The 26,913-nt window shown below is 44.8% G+C and overlaps 1 protein-coding gene across 2 annotated transcripts in view; it reads right to left on the reverse strand.

Annotated features, from left to right (window-relative positions):
- Window positions 1-26,913, reverse strand: part of LOC106581050 (LIM domain kinase 1) — a 109,429-nt gene that overhangs the window by 45,913 nt on the left and 36,603 nt on the right. Inside the window, exon 1 of one of the 2 annotated variants that reach the window (XM_014162742.2) lies at window positions 9,973-10,218. The exons of the other annotated variant lie outside the window; for it this stretch is intronic. Coding sequence (XP_014018217.2) covers window positions 9,973-10,070 — 98 coding nt within the window. The 5' untranslated portion in view covers window positions 10,071-10,218. Of the gene's footprint in view, window positions 1-9,972; window positions 10,219-26,913 lie in introns of those variants that run through there. 2 annotated transcript variants of the gene reach the window in all.

The raw sequence follows: 26,913 nt of genomic DNA on the forward strand, positions 1-26,913 counted from the left end.
CCTAGTTAAATAAAGGTAAAATAGATCATCTTTGGCTGAGTCAAACTGCTTTTCACGGTAGATGCCTGAGCCATTGAGCAAATTAAAATAGGGGGTGCAAACTTATGTTTTTGCACCTCCACTTTTTTACCAGCAAATCCTTATAATCCATTGGATAATTTGTCAAGTTTCACAAAAATGTTTTGCTAGTCTGTATAAAAAAAATATATGACTATTTTATAAATGTTAAAATTGTATATAAGATTGAATTTTGTAACCCCCGCTCCCCCCGTCGCCCCAAGGTGAATGGTTTTGCCTACGCTCCACTGCTTTGATTGGTGCAGCTAGAAATCACAAGTGTCTATCCTATAATGAAAAGGCACCCGCAAAATAAAATTCCACAAACTTGTTTATCTATTTTGTGCTGTTGTTACATTTGTATTGGTGTTTCGTTTCGTGTCAGACGCGCTCAGAGTTTTGTTACATATAATTTGCAGCGTGTAGCCTATTATTTCACTTCCCCTAGTTGTGAGAACCATGGCATGAGCACAGGCTGACTTGGCATTGCTTCAGCGCAGTCTAATAGCCTGCCAGCAGTCTACTAAAGGTTGCAATGTGTCTATTACAATGTAGAAAAATGCATCTCTAGTCCAAACCGTTTAATAGTTACATTTACATTTTAGTCATTAAGCAGACGCTCTTATCCAGACGCTCATATGCATACATTTTCATACTTTTTTCGCACTGTTAGGCAGTACAGTTAGGCTATCCATATTACCAAAGCTTCATCTTATTCTTTCTATTTCTATGGCGGCTTCGTGGCCGCAATTTATGGAACATGACAAAACTTTTGAGATAACAATAAATGGCAAAGTCAAAGATACTGGTTCCCCTATCCATCTGTGGCAACGTTTCCCCTAAATGCTAATGACAAATCCAGCTCCAGAACCAGCCATAGCCTAGCCAGCTGGCAAATATTTTGAATACGGTGTACCAACAACAAATAACTTTAGCTAGCTAGATAAGATTAGCATGCTCGCTGTCGACACTGAAAGCTGTCAGTGCCCTCCTTATTGTTATTTCTCCACTCCACCTGGAAATCACCACAACATTCCCACCCCCAATTCATGAATACGTATTAGCAACCTGCGCCATTCTTTGGAGGTGGAACCTAAACGATAATTTCTGTTATAGGACAGGAATTTCCGTTGAAATAAGGGCAAGATTGCCCTCTGGTGGGGGCCTTTAAAGCTAAATTCCCAAATCTACACATTTTGCCATGAGTTATGCCATGTTAATATCATATCTGAATGAGAATGACTAACAAAATCAATTGGGGCCCCCTGGAGATCAGGGCCCCTGGGCACATGCCTTATGTGCACCATCGGTATTCGGCCATGATTACTAGAAGATAAATAGCTGGCTAGACTAACTACCAATCTAAAAATGTACATTGCTGATTGTCAGCTAATTGAGTGACTGACATAACAAGATAAAAACTGCTGATGCGCAAACAAATTTTGAAATTGCACCTGGTGTATTTTACTTGATAATTTTTTTATTCATTTTTTCTTTGTCTTTTTTTCTTTATTACCCTCCAACCTTACCACCCCTCCCCCAAATGGAGAAAACTAGTGAACAATGCATAGGCCTGTATTTCCAGCTTATACATACTATATACATTTTATGGACACAGTCTATTTTACAATAGTTTTATTTTATTTGTTTTTAATTCTTCCTCTACCCTCAACCTCTCCCATATATTTATGATCTCCATCTGGTTTGATTTCTGACAGTGATGAGAGGTGGTCATTTGACCGCAGACCCATTACGGATGCAGGCAATGAGACAGTGATCGCTGAGATCCTGGTTGAAGACAGCAGAGGTGTATTTAGAGGGCAGGTTGGTCAGTAAGCTAAGGACCCTGGGACTAAACACCTCCCTCTGCAACTGGATCCTGGACTTCCTGACGGGCCGCCCCCAGGTGGTAAGGGTAGGTAACAACACATCCGCCATGCTGATCCTCAACACAGGGACTCCTCAGGGGTGCGTACTCAGCCCCATCCTGTACTCCCTGTTCACTCATGACTGCACGGCCAGGCACGACTCCAACACCATCAGTTTGCCGATGACGACAACGACGAGACAGCCTATAGGGAGGAGGTCAGAGACCTGGCCGTGTAGTGCCAGGATAACAACCTCTCCCTCAACGTAATCAAGACAAGGGAGATGATTGTGGACTACAGGAAAGAGTGGACCTAGCACGCCCCCATTCTCATCGACGGGGCTGTTGTGGAGCAGGTCCTTGGTGTCCACATCACCAACAAACTAACATGGTCAAAGCACACCAAGACAGTCGTGAAGAGGGCACGACAAAACCTATTCCCCCTCAGACGACTGAAAAGATTTGGCATGGGTCCTCAGATCTTCAAAAACTTCTACAGCTGCACTAACGAGAGCATCCCGACTGGTTGCATCACTGCCTGGTATGGCAACTGCTTGGCCGCCGACCGCAAGGCACTACAAAGGGTAGTACGTACGGCCTAGTACATCACTGGCGCCAAGCTTCCTGCCATCCAGGACCTCTACACCAGGCGGTGTCAGAGGAAGGCCCTGAAAATTGTTGAAGACTCCAGCCACCCTAGCCATAGACTGTTCTCTCTGCTACTCTCTGTTGTTATCATCTATTCATAGTCACTTTAATAACTCTACCTACATGTACATATTACATCAACTAACCGGTGCCCCCACACATTGACTCTGTACAGGTACCACCCTGTGTATAGTCTCGCTATTGTTATTTTACTGCTGCTTTTTAATTATTTTTATGTCTTATTGTTACTCATATATTTTTTATTAAATTGCATTGTTGGTTAGGGACTGGTAAGTAAGCATTTCACTGTAAGGTGAAATGTAAGGTGAAGTGCATGTGACTAATACAATTTGATTTGATTATGCCTGGAGCCAGCCCTGTCTATTTACCATGTAAACCACTTGACCCAGATATCTGATCAAGATGAACTGCTGCCAGTGTTTCAAATGGGTATCAAAGCAAAATATTAATGAATATAATAATTGGGTTTGTTTACAATAATAAAATGATGCCAATTTGACCTGTCACTACGGTAGGTCACTCTTTGAGTGTATCCATTCAAAATCATATTTTCCCTAACCCGTAACCCTAACCGTATTCATAACCATAACCCTAAACCTAACTCTAACCCTAGTTGTAACCCTAACCCTAAACCTAACCTCTAAGTTTAAAAGATTATTTGTCCTCGTGGTAAATGTCCCATGAGGGAGAATTTTCAATGTTTTACTATCTTTGTGGGGACATTTCCGGTACCCACAAGGATAGTAACACAAGCCCACCCACAAAAGTTTCAGAATGAGTAGACACACAGATCTCTGTGGTTTCCCCAGTTCTCCAGGGGACAGACACATCTAGCTGGAAAGTTTCCCACACAGAACCACTAACTCCAACACCAACCTGCCATCTCAGCTGTGTACTGTGATGTATTGGTCACCCTCTAAACCAGTACCATAGTCTCTAACTTAACAACCTTAAACTGTGTTTCATGTTTCTTGTATTACTGTTACTGCAGCAGTCAGATCACATAGAATGTGTTGACTCCACTGATAACCCCTCACATCACTGAGTTGAATGGAGTATTGCTGGAGATGACATTTCAATACAAAAATGTATTCATAAAGATAAAAAAATACATCACGAGTCAACCATGCAAACTATTGAATCTTCACCGTAACCCAAAAGACATTGTCTGTTTAATAATCAGCCTTTCTGGTGGGACTCTTCAAAATGTCAGTCTGGCCACCCTCTCTCTCTGTCAGGAAGACAGAGGTCATGGTATGACGTGGGCAGAGACACCTCTGAAGGAATTGAGTTATGTCTACAGGAAGGACCCTCTGTACTGGGCAGGGGAGGAGAGGAAGAGAGGAGAGAACCTCCAACAAGGTGTTGAAAGATTTTAAGTTTTAAATATTTTTTACGATGTAGCATCACGAAAAACGCAAGAAATCATGTGTCATACATGTAGCCTCCCATCTCTCTCTCTCACTCTCAATTTGTTTTTAATCAGTCGGCTGGACTAGTATCTAAAATGTCATTTGTGTCTATATTACATCCAGTGCTTGTTGTTCTTGTGAGTGGGTATTGCTGGCAAGACTGCAACCCACACCAAGCATGTGACTATGAGGAAATATGACCTATGTCTTACGAGAGGGGGGAAAGAAAAAGAGAGAGCGGTGAGAGAAAGAGAAAGAATGAGACAGAAAGAGTGAGAGGGCAGATGAAGGCAGAGAGAGGGAGAGAGAGAGGGAGAGATAAAGAAGAGGCCAGAGGAGAAATGCATAGAGAGAAGAAATAAAGAGCGAGAGAAAGAGAGATATAGAGCGAGAGAGAGACAGAGAAAGATATACAGAGAGAGAAAGAGGGAGCGTCAGAGTATGCAATGGAAAACAAGATGAGGAAACGACAGCGTCAGGGAGACCAGGGAGACCCCTCTCCTGTTCACATCTTGTCAACAAGCCAGTGACGTTCCCACTGGAAGGGAATACCGAGACAGGGATAGAGGGGGGAATTCCTGGCAGGAGGCCAAGTTTTCCTACAAATCTTCATCAGTGGAACAAAATAAAATGTTACAATTCCCCAACCAGACAGGGAAAAGGGAATTCAGCAGATTACAAGAAGATTACAACCAGTTCTGATAATAACATAATTTAAACAATATTTGCGCGCTGGGAATAGAGTAGATTCTACAGTGAGATGGTTAGGATGTAAGGATTTCCCTACTACTAAGTAGTATAAGGATGTGTAGTGAGGTAAGGATGTGCATTATTGGTGCAGAAAGAGAGAGAGAGCAACCCACAAAATGAGACACATTTATCACGATCCCAACCAACTCCCCCCTCTCTGCGCCCCTTTATTATCATTCCAATCTCTTTTATCATTCCTTCGTTGCTGTCTCCCCAGACCCCCAGCCCTTGATGTCACTCCCAAGAAAAAGCATGATCTCATTATCTTGGTGGCCCCTCCCCATTGGGTGTTTTCAAATCCTCCCAGGAAATCCCACAGCCAACCAGACGCAGGTCGAACCCCCTCCCTTCGAAATTGCAAGCTCAGTAAAGAGCCGGCATTAACCCCCTCAGTGCCGGGCTCAGCCATCCCTGTGTTTTTGTTGTCTGCAGCTCTCAAGAACAAAAAGAGCAGGGGAAAGCTAGTCTGTGCATTTTTAACACAGTAGCTGGTTGGCTAGGTTCAGTTCTAAGATGGCTGCTGAACGCTTTTGTCAATGGTGAACAGTTTTTGTTGTAGCACCGGCAGTCTATTGGTCTATTGAGCAGGGGCATGGCAGGTAACGGAGCTTTGTTGAGCCGTGTGGTGGCTGTAGGCTGGGGGGGGGGGTGAATAGTGTAGATGGAGGCAGTTTCCTTTGTGCTCGCTAAGCCCTGTCTCTGTCTGGCTTTCAGCCCGGCTATCTATGCACATTCTGTCTGTCTGGGGCAGACTGGACTGGACTGGAAAAAGAGAATGGCCGTTCATTCTCCAGTGTTCCATAACCACGGGAAAAACAAGACATGTGTGATGGAGACTATCAGGAGCCAACAACATTGGCTGTGGTCCTGTCCTAGCATCAGTGAATAGTCGCTGTTCAGAGGACCACAATGCATAGAAGTCATAAGGTGAATGCACCAATTTGTAAGTCGCTCTGGATAAGAGCGTCTGCTAAATGACGTAAATGTAAATGTAAATTGTACAACGTTTTGTGTTATCCTCAAAGATTTCAAATACAGTGTATCCACTTCTACAGCTAGAATTGTGTTTTTAAATTGTCAAATAAAATCTTTATCTTTTCAGTTCAGCATACAAACATGTTGAGTCCTGGATTTTGGACACTGTTGGACTGATATAACTGGTACAGTGAATGAAAAAGTGTAGGAGTGAAATAGTGAATACATTCTATATAACATTGAGATAAGGGAGGTGAAATATAATTTCTGAAAGTCTGATTAAAGGCTTTTATTGAGGCCAAAAGTGTAAAGCTCGGCAGTTTGAACCTACATGTACATGTCCCTTTTCCTTTGCAAATGTCATCGTCTCAGATTAACAATGGAACATTGCAGTCGGTCTGCAAAAATACTTCATTAAACTGAGCTGTGTGTCCTTGGTTCTGGAGACAGAACAGAGACAGTGTGTCAGTCACTGACCTCGGTCTAAAATCGGGGGGGGGGAATAAACCTGGCACCACATTTTCTCTATAATCTTTAAATCCACAAACCAGATGAGTTCCTGAAGTCGATCATTTTATAAGGAGCTTTCGGGCGAGCTAGCCCTGAGCCATAGCCATAACCAGAGCCCTAACAATACCCAACTGCAACTGCCAAACCTAGCCATTGTCCAACTAGATAAGAACTGTTGTCACGCCCTGGCCATATAGAGGTTTTTTATTCTCTATTTTGGGTAGGCCAGGGTGTGACTAGGGTGGGCATTCTATGTTCCTTTTTCTATGTTCTTTATTTTCTATGTTTTGGCCGGGTATGGTTCTCAATCAGGGACAGCTGTCTATCGTTGTCTCTGATTGGGAACCATACTGAGGTAGCCCTTTTCCCTCCTTGTGTTGTGGGAAGTTGACTTTGTTAATGGCACATAGCCTTTAGCTTCATGGTTTGTTGGGTAGTGTTTATTGTTTTGTTCGGCGTCTTTTCTAATAAAAAGAGTATGTACGCTCACCACGCTGCACCTTGGTCCTCTCCTTTCAACCAACGTGACAGAACCTCCCACCACCAACGGACCAAGCAGCGTGGCAAAAAGGACTCCTGGTCATGGGAGGATATCCTGGACGGCAAGGGATCCTACACATGGAAGGAGATCCTGGCTGGAAGGGATCGCCTCCCATGGGAACAGGTGGAGGCAGCCAGGAGAGCGGAGGCAGCAGGAGAGGGGAGCCAACGTTAAGCGGGAACACGGCTGGCAAGGAAGCCCAAGAGGCAGCGAGCACACGGGGAGATTGGCGGAGTCAGGCGATAGACCTGAGCCAACTCCCCGTGCTTACCGGAAGCAGCGTGGTACTGGTCAGGCACCGTGTTATGCGGTGAAGCGCACGGTGTCTCCAGTACGCGCTCATAGCCCGGAGCGCTATATGCCAGCCCCCCGCATGTGCCATGCGAGAGTGGGCATCCAGCCAGGGCGGATTGTGCCAGCTCAGCGCGTCTGGTCTCCAGTGCAACGTTTCGGCCCATGGTAGATAAACTAGTAATATCATCAATCATGTGCAGTTAACTAGAGATTATGATTGATTGATTGTTTTTTATAAGATAAATTAAAACAAACTTTTTTTTTAAATCGGCCAAATCGGCGTCCAACAATACCGATTTCCGATTGGTATGAAAACGTGAAATCGGCCCTAATTAATCGGCCATTCCGATTAATCGGTCGACCTCTACTCTGGACGGTTCTGACTTAGAATTTGTGGACAACTACAAATACCTAGGTGTCTGGTTAGACTGTAACTCTCCTTCCAGACTGACATTAAGCATCTCCAATCCAAAATTGAATCTAGAATCGGCTTCCTATTTCGCAACAAAGCCTCCTTCACTCATGCTGCCAAACATACCCTCGTAAAACTGGCTATCCTACCGATCATTGACTTCGGTGATGTCATTTACAAAATAGCCTCCAACACTCTACTCAGCAAATTGGATCTAGTCTATCACAGTGCTATCCGTTTTGTCACCAAAGCCCCATATACTACCCACCACTGCGACCTGTATGCTCTCGTTGGCTGGCCCTCGCTACATATTCGTCGCCAAACCCACTGGCTCCAGGTCATCTATAAGTCTTTGCTCGGTAAAGCCCCACCTTTTCTCAGCTCACTGGTCACCATAGCAACACCCACCCATAGCACGCGTTCCAGCAGGTATATTTCACCGGTCATCCCCAAAGCCAACACCTGCTTTGGCCTCCTTTCCTTCCAGTTCTCTGCAGCAAATGACTGGAACGAATTGCAAAAATCACTGAAGCTGGAGACTTATATCTCCCTCACTAACTTTAAGCATCAGCTGTCAGAGCAGCTTACCAATCACTACACCTGTACACAGCCCATCTGTAAATAGCCCACCCAACTACCTCGTCACCATATTTGTTTTGTTCTTTTGCACCCCAGTATCTCTACTTGCACATCATCATCTGCACATCTATCACTCCAATGTCAATGTTAAATTGTAATTATTTCGCCACTATGGCCTATTTATTGCCTTACCTCCCTAATCTTACTGCATTTGCACACACTGTATATAGATTTTTCTATTGTGTTATTGACTGTACTTTTCTTTACCCTATGTGTAACTCTGTGTTGTTGTTTTTGTCACACTGCTTTGCTTTATCTTGGCCAGGTCACAGTTGTAAATGAGAACTAGTTCTCAACTGGCCTACCTGGTTAAATAAAGGTGAAATAAAATGTAAAAAATACAATTTTAGAAGGGGTTATTGTACTGTACATTTTATGATCTGATCAGGTTTCAGCTCCTAATCTGAGTATTCATGTCTACCTCAAAATGAATGCACCTGTTGGATTAGAGTGTATGATGTGATTCAAATGAGGAAGCTCCTGCACACAGCTTGCAAATGATCACCGTTATGAACATTCCTACCACAACTAACTTAGCCCTACCTCAGTAACACATAAAAGGAAAACTCCACCAAAAAACAATCTTTTGGTATTTGTTTCATTAGTCCATTGTTGATATAGTCCCAAAATGTTTTGCATGTCAGCAATCAAGTTCTCAAGATATATAACTTTCAAAATACAGAAATCTGGCTAGTATTATTAATTTTGCATCATACGATGAGAAAGTGACAACGCTAAAGAGTGTTTACACAACATGTGTGAAAATGTGTGAAAGCATGAAGAATAACTCATAAGCTACAGTTCACCATAGTATTCCCCCAAATCCATGGAAGACAACACACCCATTCACAGCTTTGTGATTATAGGACCCACTATTTATAAATGATGAACAATTTCCCCTAAGATAGTCTGGCTGTCGCTGGATAACATGCTTACAGTATCTGACTACTCACACAAGGCAGGCACGCGCACACACACACACACACACACACACACACACACACACACACACACACACACACACACACACACACACACACACACACACACACACACACACACACAAGCTGGAGTCGGTGAACACAGGAAAGCTTCTCTACATCCCTGATCTAGTTTATTCATACTGTGGTGTACTCTCTGGGCCTGACACACTGGAAACAGCTGAGAGGCTGGGAAATCATGCTTAGGGTGGACAGGGAGTTGTGATCAAAGTCAGATATGGGGAGTTAGAGAGACACAGGCAGAGTGAGGGAGAGTCAGTAATGTGACAGCCTGAATACAGTCAACATGTGTAATAGACTCAACAATGTACACTTCTGCACACTGGGTGAGTGGTAGACAAACAAACAGAGATTGTAAACACATACTGTCACATAAAGGGACACAGTAGAGACATGGTCTAAGTTCATAAACACATAGCCTAACAAGCATTTATCAAATTAATTCTGGAATAAGCCATCTGCAATATTTCTGGTCACGAAAGTGAGAAAAGCAGACATGAAAACAAGGTTTAAAAATAAGGAAGTGAAACTTGTAACGGGCCTAACATATTTCACAGACCCACCCAAACCACCCTTCTGTCAAGTCTGCAATGCTAACAACATGCTATCTGCTATCACTTCTCCCTCAGTAAACAAATGCATCCAACTCTAGTCGAGTGAAAGGTATTCATGACTAAACTGCGAGTTGTTTCAATGAAAAAATGTAGAAATTCAGAAACATAGTTCAGAAACTACAACCAAGAGGAACCAAGTACCCCAATGAGTCCACTACAGACCACACAAATCTGCCCCATATAACTTCCCATTCTAGCCTTTATGTACAACCATCCAACAAAAGGACTTACTTCTTGTCCTTAATGCGATTCCTGTATCGCTGGTCCCTTCGTGACATGTCTCCCTTCAGAGACAAGGCCTTGCTATGACAGTCAGGAAACAGGCTCATCTTAACAGCAGCGTATTGACTAGATAGGCTATAGCGTAAAGAGGAAACCTGCTGCTACTAAACCACACCACCACACAGCAGCACTGTCACAACCATGAATACCTTTTTCTCTTTCTCTCATGCTGCAGCTGCATTCTGGGGCCTCTTTTTTCCTTTTTACTCACGTGTTTCCTGTCCCTGCCCTCTCTCTCCCAGCTTCCGTTGGGAGTGGTGGTGACCCTGTGACATCATAGCCTTTCCCATCCCCCGCTCCTCCTGTCTGACCTCCCTTCATCCCTCTGTCTGCCAGACGGTTGGCCCCTCAGTCAAATACAACTGGCTTCTCAGTCAGTTAACTACAACCAGCTCCTCATATTCAACCACAGTGGGATAGCCAATACTACTCAATAAAGGGTCCCCCATCTCCCTAACTCACTCTACTAATTTCCATCTCCTACTCCTCAAAGATGCCATAGGCAGGCAGAAAGGTCATTTTCCAATCGATTAAAACCCTTCTAACACACTCCCTTTTCAGTTTACCAACCTTTTCCTGCGACTCCGGTATTCAATTTTGGATGGAGGAGAGAGGAGACAGAAGCCCCTCAGCGAATCAGGTGAGGGTTTAGAGGGACATAACATTTTCTTTAGCCAATTAAGATGATCCTTGAAGAGGAGTCTGTGTCCTAATAGGAATCCTAACAACTCAGGTGATCTTTACAAAGGAAATGGTGTCTCTTTGTTCAGAGCCTCTGGGGACAACCTTGTAGATACCGCAGCAGAGAGAGATAGTGTTATAGGCAGGACACAGAACAGTCCTATCAGGATGCGCATACTGTTCTAGCACTGCTCCCTTCAGGTTTCAAGGTTAGGCGTCACGCTTCTCAGTTCCTTACTGATCCCCCTGCAAAAAGTCCCCACTTTTAAAATACAAAAATTTCACATCAGCGGCATGGTCAGGAGGGAGAGACAATAGAGCCTAACAAATTTAAAATGAAGAGATTGGGTGACGTAAATAGTTGCCACAGAGCCATACATTACAGTTACAGTATACCATATTATATAATACATCATTATGTAGTTTAGAATTTAATCTGCTGTGCTAGCCATCAGTTATGATTTACAACAGATCATGTCACATGAGTCATTATAAACTGGGTGGTTCGAGATCTTAATGCTGATTGGCTGACAGCCGTGGCATATCAGACCGTATACCACATGTATGACAAAACACTTATTTTTACGGCTGTAATTACATTGGTAAACAGTTTATAATAGCAATAACGCACCTCGGGGGTTTGTGATATATGGCCAATATACCACGGCTAAGGGCTGTGTCCAGGCACTCTGCATTGCATCGTGCTTAAGAACCATATACCACACCCCCTCGGGCCTTATTGCTTAATTATACTCAGTAATATGTGAAATAACACACTGACATCTAAGGCCATGCAGCAAACAGCTTTAATCCTCGTTCTAGAGAGAACACTTGTCTCTAAACCCCCTGCTGGCATACTGCACCCCACCCCCCTCGTCACTAGGCACTTGTCAGACTGCAGGCATCAGGCAGAGGTGTGGCTCTTTAACAGAATTATAGTCCAACAGCATCACGCAGTGCACGGTTCGATTCTCTTACAGAGGAAAACTTCTAGTGTTTTCTCTCTCTCCCCCTCTCTCAAAGACAATCTCTAACCTTCTCTCCTCTCTCTCCCCCTCCTCTCCCTCTCCTTAATTACTTCATGGCCTTGAGAAGCTGCGAGCAAAGCGTGAAGTTGATGACAAGAGAATAAAGCTACCGTAATCTAATGCTACTATGTGACGTTAGCTTTCAAGCATTTTAGCTTGAATGTGTAAAGCTTTTATTTTCACCTTTTACAGTGTGTCACTTTCACAGAGATGTCAGTCTTTTAAGGTGAGTCTAGCTGTTATAAATTGTTGTAATTGTAAATATTGTAATTATTTCGCCACTATGGCCTATGTATTGCCTTACCTCCCTAATCTTACTACGTTTGTACACACCGTATATAGACTTTTCTATTATGTTATTGACTGTACGTTTGTTTATCCCATGTGTAACTCTGTGTTGTTTGTGTCACACTGCTTTGCTTTATCTTGGCCAGGTAACAGTTGTAAATGAGAACTTGTTCTCAACTGATCTACCTGGTTAAATAAAGGTGAAATAAAAAATAAATATATATAAAAAAATACTGTATATGGCTACATACAGTGAATGCATCACTTTTCAAATGAAATGTGTAGACCTTACAGTGAAATGCTTACTTATAAGCCCTTAACCAACAATGCAATTTTAAGAAAAATACCACTAAAAAAATGAAATAAAAATAACAAATAATTAAAGAGCAGCAGTAAAATAACAATAGCGAGGCTATATACAGTGTCACGTTCTGATCAGTATGAGGGTTATTTTGTTAGTGTAGGCTGGTCAGGACGTGGCAGAGGGTATTTGGTTTATGTGGTTCGGGGTGTGTGTATTATGTAGAGGGTAGTTGATTTATGTTTCCGGGGGGTTTTGGTCACTGCTCTGTTAGTCTATGTTCTTTCCAGTTAGTCTGTTTCTATGTTTAGTTAATTGGGGTGTGGACTCTCAATTGAAGGAAGGTGTTGTCTAGTTGCCTTTGATTGAGAGTCCTATATATTAGGGTGTGTTTGTGTTTGTGATTTGTGGGAGCTTGTCTCTTGAATTGCTGTCTTTTGCCGTCAAGTCTGTATTCGTCGTCCATCGTTTTGTTTTGTTTGTAAGTGTTTTCATTAAAGTTAATTATGAGCACTCAACCCACTGCGCCTTGGTCCATTCCTGACGACAGTCGTTACATACAGGGGGTACCGGTACAGAGTCAACGTGCAGGGGCACCAGTTAAAAAGAGGTAATTTGTACATGTAGGTAGAGTTATTAAAGGGAAAGGGGGATACCTAGTCAGATGTACAACTGAATGCATTCAACTGAAATGTGTCTTCCGCATTTATAACAACCCCTCTGAATCAGAGAGGTGCGGGGGGCTGCCATAATCGACATCCACGTCTTCGGCGCCTGGGGAAGAGTGGGTTAACTGCCTTGCTCAGGGGCAGAACGACAGCTCGGGGATTCGATCCAGCAACCTTTAGGTTACTGTCCCAACGCTCTAACCACTAGTGACTATGCATATATAATAACAGAGACAAGCAGCAGCGTAAAAGAGGGGGGGCAATGCAAATACTCTGGGTAGCCATTTGATTAGATGTTCAGGAGTCTTATGGCTTGGGGGTAGAAGCTGTTTAGAAGTCTCTTGGACCTAGACTTGGCATTCGGGTACCACTTGCCATGCGGTAGGGGAGAGAACAGTCAATGACCAGGGTGTCTGGGGTCTTTTACAATTTTCAGGGCATTCCTCTGACATCGCCTGGTATAGAGGTCTTGGATGGCAGGAAGCTTGGACTCGGTGATGTACTGGGCCATACTCACTACCCTCTGTAATGTCTTGCGATCGGAGGCCGAGCAGTTGCCGTACAAGGCAGTGATGCAACCAGTCAGGATGCTCTCAATGGTGCAGCTGTAGAACCTTTTGAGGATCTGAGGACCCATGCCAAATCTTTTTAGTCTCCTGAGGGGGAATAGGTTTTGAGTATGGCCCAGTACTTGAAGCTCTCAACCTGCGCCACTACAGCCCTGTTGATGAGCAAAGGAAGATTAGACACTCGTCGCCGGATCCTCTCAAGACACCCCGACCTCCTTCCAGCGAAACCTTCCGATAATGGAATTCATTGCCCTTGACAATCAAATGTTCTCTGTCGTGGGTGATGTTGGCTTTTGCGACTGGTGGTGCACCAGTACATACTAACGTTACCAAGTGCGCTATTGTTCAGATGTTGCCCTACCGGAGTTACACAGTAACAGCGTTACTGCTATTAGCTTCACTACATACTATGGAACGCCTTTTGGGTCTTTGCGTGTCAAAACAGATACACGTCAAATAACACTATTTGACAATAACACTATTTGATGAGTTAAATAAGCTTTTAATTTGACACGTCAAATAACACAGTTCTATTATAGAATGTTCTGAATTTGCAAGTGCAAGCCAAGCACCACTACTACTATCAGTAGCACTGTCAAAGATGTACAAAATGGTCTGCAAACAAGCAAACACCAGCTACGAACGATGTGTTTACAATACCGCGTTGGTAATAAAGCATTATTTGGTAGACCGCAACTTCTGGGGTAGCTAGCTAGCTTTAGCTTGATACCTAGCTAGCACCAATACAACCAGCCTGAAAACAATGACCAGTAGAAACTGCAGTCATTTTCACTATTCTTAGCAATGATTTAGGAATCCTTGTGAGTAAGTATTAGCTAGATTGCCAACTTGTTGTTCACCTATTGAAATTGAATTTCAGTTCATGAAAATAAATAGCTATCCAGCTACTTAACCCTGTTGCCCAAAGCTAACGTTATAAGCAGCCAGCTAGCTTCATCTGGCTAGTGAGGCTCGACCCGACCGGGTTATGTGTTGTAAATAATAAAATTACCTCTTTGAATGAGATGCCGAAGATTATAATTGGTGGAATCATGCCATATTTAGACTAGATAATGTTAAACAAGGTTGGAATGTGAAGCAATGAAATGGGGTATCAGTCTACTTGGTGACACCCACAGAACACAACTGTGAAGAGTTTACGCAAATATTAGCATTGTAGCTCTTATCGCGGGACTGTGACTGTGTGAAATCACCTCCCCAGTCAGCCTATTGTGTGTATTGGCATTCATATTACACTGTACAGCTTTACCTCAGGATTGGGGATCAATGAAATGGGGTAACAGTCTAATCAATACCCAATATATTTTTTCCCAACGTCCTCCTCAGAGTTATCAGACTCCAAAACATCCACGCAGTATTGTTTTTCCTCTGGAATAGTGTTCAATACATATAGGTTGACAATAATGTGGCTCAATTCACAGTTGTTTCAGAGTCCCGCAATAATAGCTACGATGCTAATGTTCTCTGGGTGTCACTGAGTAGACTGATACGCCATGTCATTGATCCACAATCCATAGGTAAGGCTGTATAGTGAAATAAGTATGCCCCCAATGCAATTCTAAATTATAATACATCCAGTGTGATTTCAACAGATTGTCAAATTAACAAATGATTGTCTTTTGTTGATTTTATATAACAACATTAACCTCGTTTCGCATGATCTACTCAATTATGGCATAATTCTACTATTTGTATTCATTTGCATCACTGTCAATGCTATACTTTATTTTGAAGGCTAACTGCAAAGTCCACTATTGTGGCTAATCCTTACTGTAGCTAGCTTCACATAGATGGGCCCGATCACCATCAATCAAATAAGAATTGTCTTATAAATTAGGGTTATTTTAGATGATGACACCTAGCTATATAGTTAGCTAGCTAACAATAGCTACTGAAACAGATTATGTCATTTTGCTATGTTTTTGGGGAAGAACATTGTTTGCATTTTCCCTAATCTCTATCAACATGTTAAATGCTTAACCAGAGGGAAAAAAGATCACCTGTACTCCACACACAGAGACGCGTACAAAGCTCTCCCTCGCCCTCCATTTGGTAAATCTAACCATAATTCTATCCTCCTGATTCCTGCTTAGAAGCAAAAATTAAAGCAGGAAGCACCAGTGACTCGGTCACCAAATCCCGCCATGCCCTCTGACGAACCATCAAACAGGCAAAGTGTCAATACAGGGCTAAGATTGAATCGTACTACACCGGCTCCGACGCTCGTCTTATGTGGCAGGGCTTGCAAACTATTACAGACTACAAAGGGAAGCACAGTCGCGAGCTGCCAAGTGACAAGAGCCAACCAGATGAGCTAAATCACTGCTATGCTCATTTCAAGGCAAGCAACACTGAGGCATGCATGAGAGCATCAGCTGTTCCAGACGACTGTGTGATCACGCTCTCCGCAGCCGACGTGAGTAAGACCTTTAAACAGGTCAACATTCACAAGGCCGCGGGGCCAGACGGATTACCAGGACGTGTGCTCCGGGCATGTTCTGACCAACTGGCAGGTGTCTTCACTGACATTTTCAACATGTCCCTGATTGAGTCTGTAATACCAACATGTTTCAAGCAGACCACCATAGTCCCTGTGCCCAAGAACACTAAGGCAACCTGCCTAAATGACTACAGACCCGTAGCACTCACGTCCGTAGCTATGAAGTGCTTTGAAAGGCTGATAATGGCTCACATCAACACCATTATCCCAGAAACCCTAGACCCACTCCAATTTACATACCGCCCCAACAGATCCACAGATGATGCAATCTCTATTGCACTCCACACTGCCCTTTCCAACCTGGACAAAAGGAACACCTACATGAGAATGCTAATCATTGACTACAGCTCAGTGTTCAACACCATAGTGCCCTCAAAGCTCATCACTAAGCTAAGGACCCTGGGACTAAACACCTCCCTTTACAACTGGATCCTGGACTTCCTGACGGGCCGCCCCCAGGTGGTAAGGGTAGGTAGCAACACATCTGCTACGCTGATCCCTCAACACTCAGGGTTACGTGCTCAGTCCCTGCCTGTACTCCCTGTTCACCCACAACTGCGAGGCCAGGCACGACTCCTACACCATCATTAAGTTTGCAGACGACACAACAGTGGTAGGCCTGATCACCATCAACAACGAGACAGCCTATAGGGAGGAGGTCAGAGACCTGGCCGGGTGGTGCCAGAAGAACAACCTATCCTTCAACGTAACCAAGACTAAGGAGATGATTGTGGACTACAGGAAAGGGAGGACCGATCACGCCTCCATTCTCATTGACGGGGCTGTAGTGGAGCAGGTTGAGAGCTTCAAGTTCCTTGGTGTCCACATCACCAACAAACTGGACTGTCCCCCTCAGGAAACTAAAAAGATTTGACATGGGTCATCAGATCCTCAAAAGATTCTACAGCTGCACCATCGAGAGCATCCTGACTGGTTGCATCACTGCCTGGTATGGCAACTGCTCGGCCTCTGATCGCAAGGCACTACAGAAGGTAGTGCGTATGGCCCAGTACATCACTGGGGCTAAGCTGCCTGCCATCCAGGACCTCTATACCAGGCTGTGTCAGAGGAAGGCCCTAAAAATTGTAAAAGACCTCAGCCACCCCAGTCATAGTCTGTTCTCTCCACTACCGCATGGCAAGCGGTACCGGAGCGCCAAGTCTAGGACCAAAAGGCTTCTCAACAGCTTTTACCCCCAAGCCATAAGACTCCTGAAGAGGTAATCAAATGGCTACCCGTACTATTTGCATTGTGTGTGTCCCCAACCCCTCTTTTACACTGCTAGTCACTTTAACTATACATTCTACCTCAATTAGCCCGACTAACCGGTGCCCCCGCAGATTGGCTACCCGGACTATCTGCATTGTGTCCCACCACCACATTGTGTCCCACCGCCAACCCCTCTTTTACGCTACTGCTACTCTCTGTTTATCATATATGTATAGTCACTTTAACCACACCTAGATGTACATAGTACCTCAATTAGCCCGACTAACTGGTGCCAGTATATAGCCTCGCTACTGTTTTAGCCTCGCTACTGTATATAGCCTCGCTACTGTATATAGCCTCGCTACTGTTATTTTTCACTGTCTTATACTGTTGTTTTTTATTTCTTTAGTTATCTATTGTGAACCTAATATCTATTTTTTTATAAAAAATTGCACTGTTGGTTAGTGTAAGTAAGCATTTCACTGTAAGGTCTATACCCGTTGTATTCGGCGCATGTGACAAATAAACTGTGATTTGAATTGGTTTGAAAGAAATAGATTATGATTATGTTTTACTGGTAATGGGGACATACGTAAATGCCAACAAAATAACTTTTTGGTCAGTGTGGTGTGTGTGTGTGTAACCTTTAGGCAAGTCAGTTAAGAACACATTTTTATTTACTATGACGGCCAAACCAGGACAACGCTGGGCGAATTGTGCGCCGCCCTATGGGACTCCCAATCACGGCCGGATGTGATACAGCCTGGATTTGAACCAGGAACTGTAGTGACGCCTCTTGCACTGATATGCAGTGCCTTAGACCACTGCGTCCATGTGTGTGTGTTAACTATTTAACTAGAATGCTTAAAAGGCCGTTAAAATTTTAACTATCAGTATCGGGTTTTTTGGCAAGGAAAATTTTAAATATTTGATATCGGTATCGGCCTAAAATGTCATATTGGTGCATCACTAGTTAAGAGCCCATAAAACGGCAGCCATCCCCTCCGGCGCCATCTTAAGAGGTCTTTTAAGATGAGTCCTCTGTAACAGTCCTTCTAGCTGTGTTGTCCTTGCTGCAGATGAGTCAGGGTGTAGCCAGATGAGAGAAAGAGAGAGATACACAGAGAGAGAGATCGAGAAAGACAGAAAGAGAAAAAGAGAGAGAGAGAGAAAGAGACAGATAAACAAGAAGCAGAGAAAGAGAGATAGAGAAACAGAGAGAGAGAGAAAGAGAGAGGAATGTGCCTTAAGAATCCCTTACCAACATGAGACAGCACAGTGGAAAGGCTCTGGGGGCTTTGTGTTGCACATCCTTGAGAAATGTACTTATTTCAGCCTCGAGGTGTGTGTGTACAGGAGTGTGTTAGTGTGTGTGTGTACATGAGTGTGTGTGTGTGTGTGTGTGTGTCTGCACGTGCATACAGTACCAGTCAAAAGTTTGGACACACCTACTGATTCAAGGGTTTTTCTTAATTTTTTTCTATTTTCTACATTGTAGAATAATAGTGAAGACAAAAAAAAAACAGGTAAATGATGATAGCATCATGTGTATAAAAATCATATACAGTATGATGGTTAAAAGCCAAATAATTTGACCCATGTAAAGATACACAAGTTACCATACCATGGTGTTGTTCCTGCAGTCATTTCTTTTTACAGTATACCTGTGGTGTGCATTCCCAACTTCTCAAGTGTCGATTGCCAAAAACAAAACTCACTCCATCTACATTACATTCAACTCCATTCTACAAAGGAAATCCAATTCACCCAAGAGCCAATTTACCTTAAAGTCCTTCCACTGAGGGGTATCCAAAGAGTCAAGTATTAGGGATCCAATTCACGAGGGAGAAATGAAGCTTCAGTCAATGCCATGGATGCCTACCTAACAGACCCAGTACACTACCAGGAGGAATCTTGTAAACTGGACTCTATTATCGATTGTAACATAAAACACCTCTCTCTGAGATCTGGGGGTGGGGTCAACAGGGAAATCTCCTTACCGGTTTCTAAAAACAGAAATGAAAACTCAATAAAGCTAAAGCATGGTTAGGAGCAGTAGGGTCCTTCACTGGCAGTGTTTGGGGAATGCTTTAGCTGCCCTCCTCCCAGGGTGCTTTGCGGTCTCTGGTTTCCCATGGTGAGTCTTGGGGCTGCTGGGACGTCCCCATGCTGAGAGAGTTAGTTGGAGGATTGACCAATAGGAACGGGTCACTCCGTAAGAGCACCACAGTATTTTCCCATGAAGCTGCTGTTCTAGCTGCCGCTGGCTCTGTGAACAGGGCACACAAACACACTCTGCTGGCGCTCTGTGAGGACCGTGGAGTTTTTCCAACCCTGAGAATCCCAACAGCCTCCAAATAACCAATTCCAGCTATTTTCCACCATTTTGTTTTTTTCTTCCTCCTCCTTTTTCGTTTTTGTATTAAAATCTGCCATTCTAACACTCACTCAGCATTCAGTTCTATTCTATTTCAACAAGCTGACGGGACAGTGTGTTTTCATGATTTTCTTATGAAAACCTCTTTTTCCCGCTGTGTTACTTGAGGGGAGAAGGGGGACGCAGGCGGCTTTCCATAGACGTCTCCAATCAGGAAAGCAGTCTTACCAACCCCCCCTTTTTCCTTTCCATGACAATCCCTTCCTCCCTAAGGAGAAGGATCTGGGTCAGAAATCTATTACCTCCATATTCCAGACAGACAGGGAGAATTAGAATGTGTGACAGCACGCATGTAAAGTACCAGAACACTAAGCACAATTGGCTATAGAATTGGTAAAAACCCCTAGCTATTCTATCTGAAGGAAGCAGTTACTGTTTTTGTTGTTGTGGTGGTATTGAACGGATAGGACAGTGAAGGGAAGACAGGAAAGGTAAGAGGAATGCAAGTCAGAAAGGTAGTGTGTGGTTACACAGGTTACAAGTTACACAGCAGAAGTAGAGGTTAATGTTTTGTATCTCTTGTATCTGACTTGTATGTCCCAAAAGGGTCGATGACAGCCAGGTCTTCTCAAAATAACATTCGGTAGAGACTGGATTTCTTACATTCCACCCACACTGGGCTCAGGTGTGCATTACGTTCGGTGCTTCACCAAGTGTGAGAGAAATGTGACCTCTTTTCTGTCCTAGCCTCTTCGCAACACACATATTATGAAGATACACAAACACACACACACACACACACACACACACACACCCTACCCCCTCCCTTACCCCCCACCAAACCCAGCACTGTGGAGTAGCCAGATGTGACTCTCCCTCTCATCTCCGGCCCATCTGTATACTCTCTGACTCACACACACGCACACACTAGGGCTGTCCCCGAAGAAAAAAAAATCTTGGTCGACGGAGAGTCGTCTGCTCATTAAAACAATCGATTTGGCAACATTTTTAAATGTGTATTTTTCTATATATAGACACACCCTATGTTTGAATAAAATCAACTATATGTAGGCTACTGAGCTTGTCTGATGCTTTAAGCACTGCGATTAAAAATGAAGACACACAAATTATTAAAGAGGCTCCCTCTTTAATAAGAGACCAACCAGAAGAAAAAAAACTGTTCCTGACCTTCCTCCCCCCACTGCTGCTGGCCTTCGCAGATTCTGCAGTTATGCTCCTGAAGTTGCTAGTAATAGTCTACACCAGTGGTCGGCAACCTTTTCCATTTTGGAGTGCCAAGTTATTGTACCATTTATACAGTTATGATTTTCATATGCACATTTTCATGGAACAGTTTAATTTAATTTATAATAAAGTCTTCATATCTCAAAATAAATATCATGTGGTTAATCAAAATCCTATCTAAATTAAAATGATAGAAATCTAAAAGTAACTTCTTTTGCCATTGCCAATATATAGGCCCTCCCGAGTGGCGCAGCGGTCTAAGGCACTGCATCACAGTGCTAGAGGCTTCACTACAGACCCTGGTTCGATCCTGGGTTGTATCACAACCGGCCGTGATCGGGAGTCCCGTAGGGCAGCGCACAATTGGCCCAGCATTGTCCTGGTTAGGGTTTGGCCGGTGTAGGCCGTCAATGTAAAAATCATTTGTTCTTAACCTCTACAAGATCGGTGGGTTGAGCTAATGTGATTAGCATGAGGTTGTATGTAACAAGAACATTTCCCAGGACATAGACATATCTGATATTGGCAGAAATCTTAAATTCTTGTTAACCTAACTGCACTGTTCAATTTGCAGTAGCTATTATAGTGAAAGAATACCATCCTATTGTTTGAGGAGAGTGCATAGTTATGAACTTGAAAATGTATTAATAAACCAATTAGGCACATTTGGGCAGTCTTGATACAACATTTTGAACAGAAATGCAATGGTTCATTAAATCTAAAACTTTGCACATACACTGCTGTCATCTAGTGGCCAAAATCTTGATTATGCCTAGATTCCTAAGTCATATATTGGCCTTTCTCTTGCATTTCAAAGATGATGGTACAAAAAAAGTAGCGATTTGATGACTTGTTTGTTTAATTATTACAAGTTTTGATTTGGTGCATCGGTGGAGAGAAGACCACGAAGTCTCTTTTCCTGTACTGTCTAGAGACACTTTATTCTGTTCCCAGTTGGGTCATCGGATTATGGAGGTGAGTTGTCTTTGCAATGTCTGACAGTGAGAAGTTTTGAGGCAGACTTAACTCATTGCCCGAAGTTATGGTCTTTCCCCCGTTAGGTATTGCATTGTGTTCCCACTGGGGGCACGTTGTGCATCATTTGTTATTTTTGTGTGGTGATAGCGGTCAGAGCAGATGTCTCGGAAGCACATCTGTGGTTCGGGGTTGGTTACCAGCGAGCTGGTTCCTCCTTCGTGCCAGCGGGCTCTAGTGCATCAATACCCGCCGCAAAGCCACCGAAGACTAGGGTTAAGTTTAACAATAGGATTTGGGGAAACTCAAGTAATACTCATCTGTTTTTGCGCTGTTAAGTCAGCTATGTACTTGTTCTGTAGTCGATGTGCTCATTAAGGCAGTTCAAAGTTTGGGCTACTAATCTGTTTATTTGGTGGTAGCATTATGGCGTCTATTGAGGATTTTGTCCATGCTCCTTCTGAAAAGTTGCTTATGCAGTTTACAAGGAACAGCTTTTGAAGTTGAGTGAGTATCATGTTGAGATTAGAGACAAACGTCTCAAGGATACAGTGAAGTCTATTCTGTCAGCTATTTTGCTTTCAGCTGGTATTTTGAAGGCAGAATTGAGTGAACCTAGTCCAGCTGTATTGGATGTACCAATTGTGTCTAGTGCTGGTTTGACATTTGAGCAGAAAAAGAGAGTTACTTTTGTTGTAGCTAAATCATGACAAAGATCTGGAGAGGTTAAAGCAGGATACGGAACGAGCTAAACTGTGGTTGCAACATCAGTCAGAGAAGGCAAGCTTTCAGGTGAATTTTCTTTTGAGAATGGCAACTCAAGCTCCCCAATGGGACGCTCTTCCCTTGGTAGTTCTCCACCATTTGATGTTGCTGGTAATCTCCGGTTGTTGCCTAAATTTACTGAAAATAATCCTCATCTATTTTTATGTTATTTGAATGTGTAGCAGACTCTCGGGCTTGGCCTGATGCAGACCGTACTTTGATGCACAGTGTGTTTGACCAGTAAGGCTAAGAAGGCTAACTCATCTCTTAGCGCTACAGATGGTGACGATTACCTAAAGGTTAAAACTGCTGTCCTGCATGCTTACGAGTTGGTCCCTGAAGTGTATCAACAGCATTTCAGAATGTTGAAGAAAGCTGAAAACTCAACATGGGACTGTTTCTCACGGGATTTGTTAACTAAATTCAATCGTTGGTGTACTGCGTCAGCAGTCACTTGTTTGGAAGATTTGTGCAACCTGGTTGTCCTCGAACAATTTAAAGAATCTGTCCCTGATCGTCTTGCTACATATATAAATTAGTGCAGCTGAAGCTGCTGTTTTGGCAGATGAGTACGTACTGACCCACAAAGGTAGTTTTGGAGGATCCCGTATGAGAGATTGGGGGCAAAGGAACACTTCAAGTGGATTTCAGTCAGAAAATTCCCTTGGTTCTGGTAATGACACATTTCCATCTAGATCTGAACGTGGTTCATGTGGACAGAATGATGTAAGTAAAATCTGTAATTGTTGTCAAGGTAAAGGCCACTGGAAGAACGAACGTCCTGTCCTTTGGTAAAAAGGTCAGCAGATTGGCCAGAACAAATGTAAAACCTGTTGCGTTAGCTGGGCCTGTTCCTCATGTTAATCCTGATGCGCAAGCTCAAGAAGCTCAAGAATTGTCCAAACCTTTTAGTCGCTGTTTGTCACAGAGGGTTATGTTTCACTATTGGGAAGTGATGTGCCAGTAAAGATTCCGCGAGACACTGGTGTCTCTGAATCGTTTGTTTGGAGTCTGCTCTGTCTTTTTCTCTGGAGACCGATACAGGAATCAGTGTCCTGATTCAAGGGATAGGTTTGAATACATTGTCTGTACCCTTGCACAAAGTCAAACTTATATCTGACCTAGTGCAAAGTGAGGTTCTCCTTGGGGTGCGTCCCTTTCTGCCCGTTGACGGTGTTCATGTGATTTTGGGTAACAATTTAGCAGGTAGTCATGTCTGGCGTGATGCATCTCCTCTGGTGGTTTCTCATACCCCATCCCATGTAGGGATTATTGATAAAAATGTAGAGAGATTCCCGGAGGTATTCTCTGGGTGCGCTGTGACTCGTGCTACGACCCGTGCTGACACTACGGTCAAAACAGGACATACACAACACATACCCTGTCACGACTTCCGCCGAAGTCGGTCCCTCTCCTTGTTCGGGCGGCGTTCGGCGGTAGACGTCACCGGCCTTCTAGCCATCGCTGATCCACTTTTCATTTTCCATTTGCTTTGTCTTTGTTTTACACACCTGGTTTCAATTCCCCAATTACTTGTTCATTATTTAACCCTCTATTCTCCCATGGTTTTTTGTGAGTGATTGTTTGTATGTATACAGTCCGTTATTGTGGGCTAGTTTATTGTGTTGTATTTATTGATTCCTTGAGTAAATTACGTTCCTTACTCATTTCTGCTGTCCTGCGCCTGACTCCTCTACACCAGCTACACACAGGCCGATTACAGAATCACTCACCTAAACGAATGGAGTCAGCAGGAGCAGACGCCTTCCCTGTGGCGGTAGAAGAGCGCGTCCAGCAGCATGCGACCATGTTACAACGTCTGGGCACCGCCATGGATCGTTGGGAGAGAGGAGGAGGATTTCCAGCGCCTCCACCAGCCCCACTACCGTCGACCCCACTGTCCACCCCTCCTTCACCCAGTCCCAGCGGGATTCGGCTCGCGCTCCCAAGGGAGTATGATGGGACGGCTGCCGGATGCCAGGGATTCCTACTACAGCTGGAGCTCTACCTGGTGACCGTCCACCCGGCTCCTTCGGGACGTGAGAGCGTGTCCGCCCTCGTCTCCTGCCTCTCAGGCAAAGCCCTGGACCATTACGTAGAGTTCACCCGCCACTTTCGGGCAGTTTTTGACCACCCGCCTAAGGGTCGAGCGGCGGATGAACAACTGTTCCACCTGAGGCAGGGGATGAGGAGTGCGCAGGATTTTGCATTGGACTTCCCTGGCCGCCAGCGCAGGATGGAATGACAGGGCCCTGGTCGATCACTACCGGTGCAGTCTGCGTGAGGACGTCCGTCGGGAGTTGGCCTGCCGAGACACCACCCTCACGTTGGACCAGCTGGTGGACCTGTCCATCCGGCTGGACAACCTGCTGACTGCCCGCGGACGTCCGGATCGGGGCATGTCAGTTCCATCCCCCAGCACCTCCGCTCCGACACCCATGGAGCTGGGAGGTGCTGCACTTAGGGCGACCAGAGGAGGAGCCATTCCCTGCACCATCTGTGGCCACAGAGGGTACACTGCTGGTCGGTGCTGGGGAGGTTCCTCAGGGAGTTGAGGCAGCAGGCAGGGCACTATCGTGTCACCCCAGGTGAGTCGGCACCAGGCTCACCCAGAGCCCCCTGTTGCTCACATGTATGTGTTTATCAAATTTCCTACGTTTTCCCTGCATGCCCAGCATAAGGCGCTCGTAGATTCAGGCACAGCTGGGAATTTTATTGACCGTTCTTTTGCCCATAGTTTAGGGATTCCCCTGGTTCCTGTGGATATGCCCTTCCCTGTGCACGCCCTAGATAGTCGACCATTAGGGTCAGGGCTGATTAGCGAGGCCACCGCTCCGCTAGACATGGTTACGCAGGAGGGTCACAAGGAGAGAATCAGTCTCTTCCTTATTGATTCTCCTGCGTTTCCCGTGGTGCTGGGCCTATCCTGGTTGGCCTGTCACGACCCCACTATTTCGTGGCAACAGAGGGCTCTCAAGGGGTGGTCACGAGAGTGCTCAGGGAGGTGTGTAGGGGTTTCCATCGGTGCGACTACAGTGGAAGGTCCAGACCAGGTCTCCACCGTGCACATCCCCTCAGAATATGCCGATTTGGCTCTCGCCTTCTGTAAGAAGAAGGCGACTCAATTACCCCCCCTTCGACGGGGGGGATTGTGCAATAAATATCCTAGTAGACGCAGCACTTCCCAGGAGTCACGTGTATCCTCTGTCACAGGAGGAGACGGCGGCTATGGAAACATATTTCTCCGAATCCCTGGGGCAGGGACACATTCGGCCTTCCACTTCACCTGCCTCCTCAAGTTTTTTTTTGAGAAGAAGGATGGAGGTCTGCGCTCGTGTATTGACTATCGGGGTATCAATCAGATCACTGTGAGGTACAGCTACCCGCTGCCTCTTATCGCCAATGCGATCGAGTCAATGCACTGGGCGCGCTTCTTCACAAAATTGGATCTCAGCAGCGCTTACAACCTGGTGCGTATCCAGGAGGAGGACGAGTGGAAGACGGCATTTAGTACCACCTCAGGGCACTATGAGTACCTCGTCATGACGTACGGGTTGATGAATGCTCCATCAGTCTTCCAGGCCTTTGTTGACAAGATTTTCCGGGACCTGCACGGGCAGGGTGTAGTGGTGTATATCGACAACATTCTGATATACTCCGCTACACGCGCCGAGCATGTGTCCCTGGTGCGCAAGGTGCTTGGTAGACTGTTGGAGCATGACCTGTACGTCAAGGCTGAGAAATGTCTGTTCTTCCAACAGTTCGTCTCCTTCCTAGGGTACCGCACTTCCACTTCAGGGGTGGAGATGGAGAGTGACCGCATTTCAGCTGTGCGTAATTGGCCGACTCCCACCACGGTAAAGGAAGTGCAGCGGTTTCTAGGGTTTGCCAACTACTACCGGAGGTTTATCCGGGGTTTTGGTCAGGGAGCGGCTCCCATTACCTCATTGCTGAAGGGAGGACCGGTAAGACTGCAGTGGTCGACTGAGGCGGACAGGGCTTTTGGTCACCTGAAGGCTATGTTTACCTCGGATCCCGTGCTGGCTCATCCGGATCCCTCTTTGGCGTTCATAGTGGAGGTGGACGCGTCCGAGGCTGGGATCGGAGCCGTGCTCTCTCAGCGCTCGGGCACGCCACCGAAGCTCCGCCCCTGTGCTTTCTTTTTGAAGAAGCTCAGCCCGGCGGAGCGAAACTATGATGTGGGGGACCGGGAGCTGTTGGCTGTTGTCAAGGCTCTGAAGGCGTGGAGACATTGGCTTGAGG

This window comes from Salmo salar, chromosome ssa20, assembly GCF_905237065.1.
Source record: "Salmo salar chromosome ssa20, Ssal_v3.1, whole genome shotgun sequence".
Lineage (NCBI taxonomy): Eukaryota > Metazoa > Chordata > Actinopteri > Salmoniformes > Salmonidae > Salmo > Salmo salar.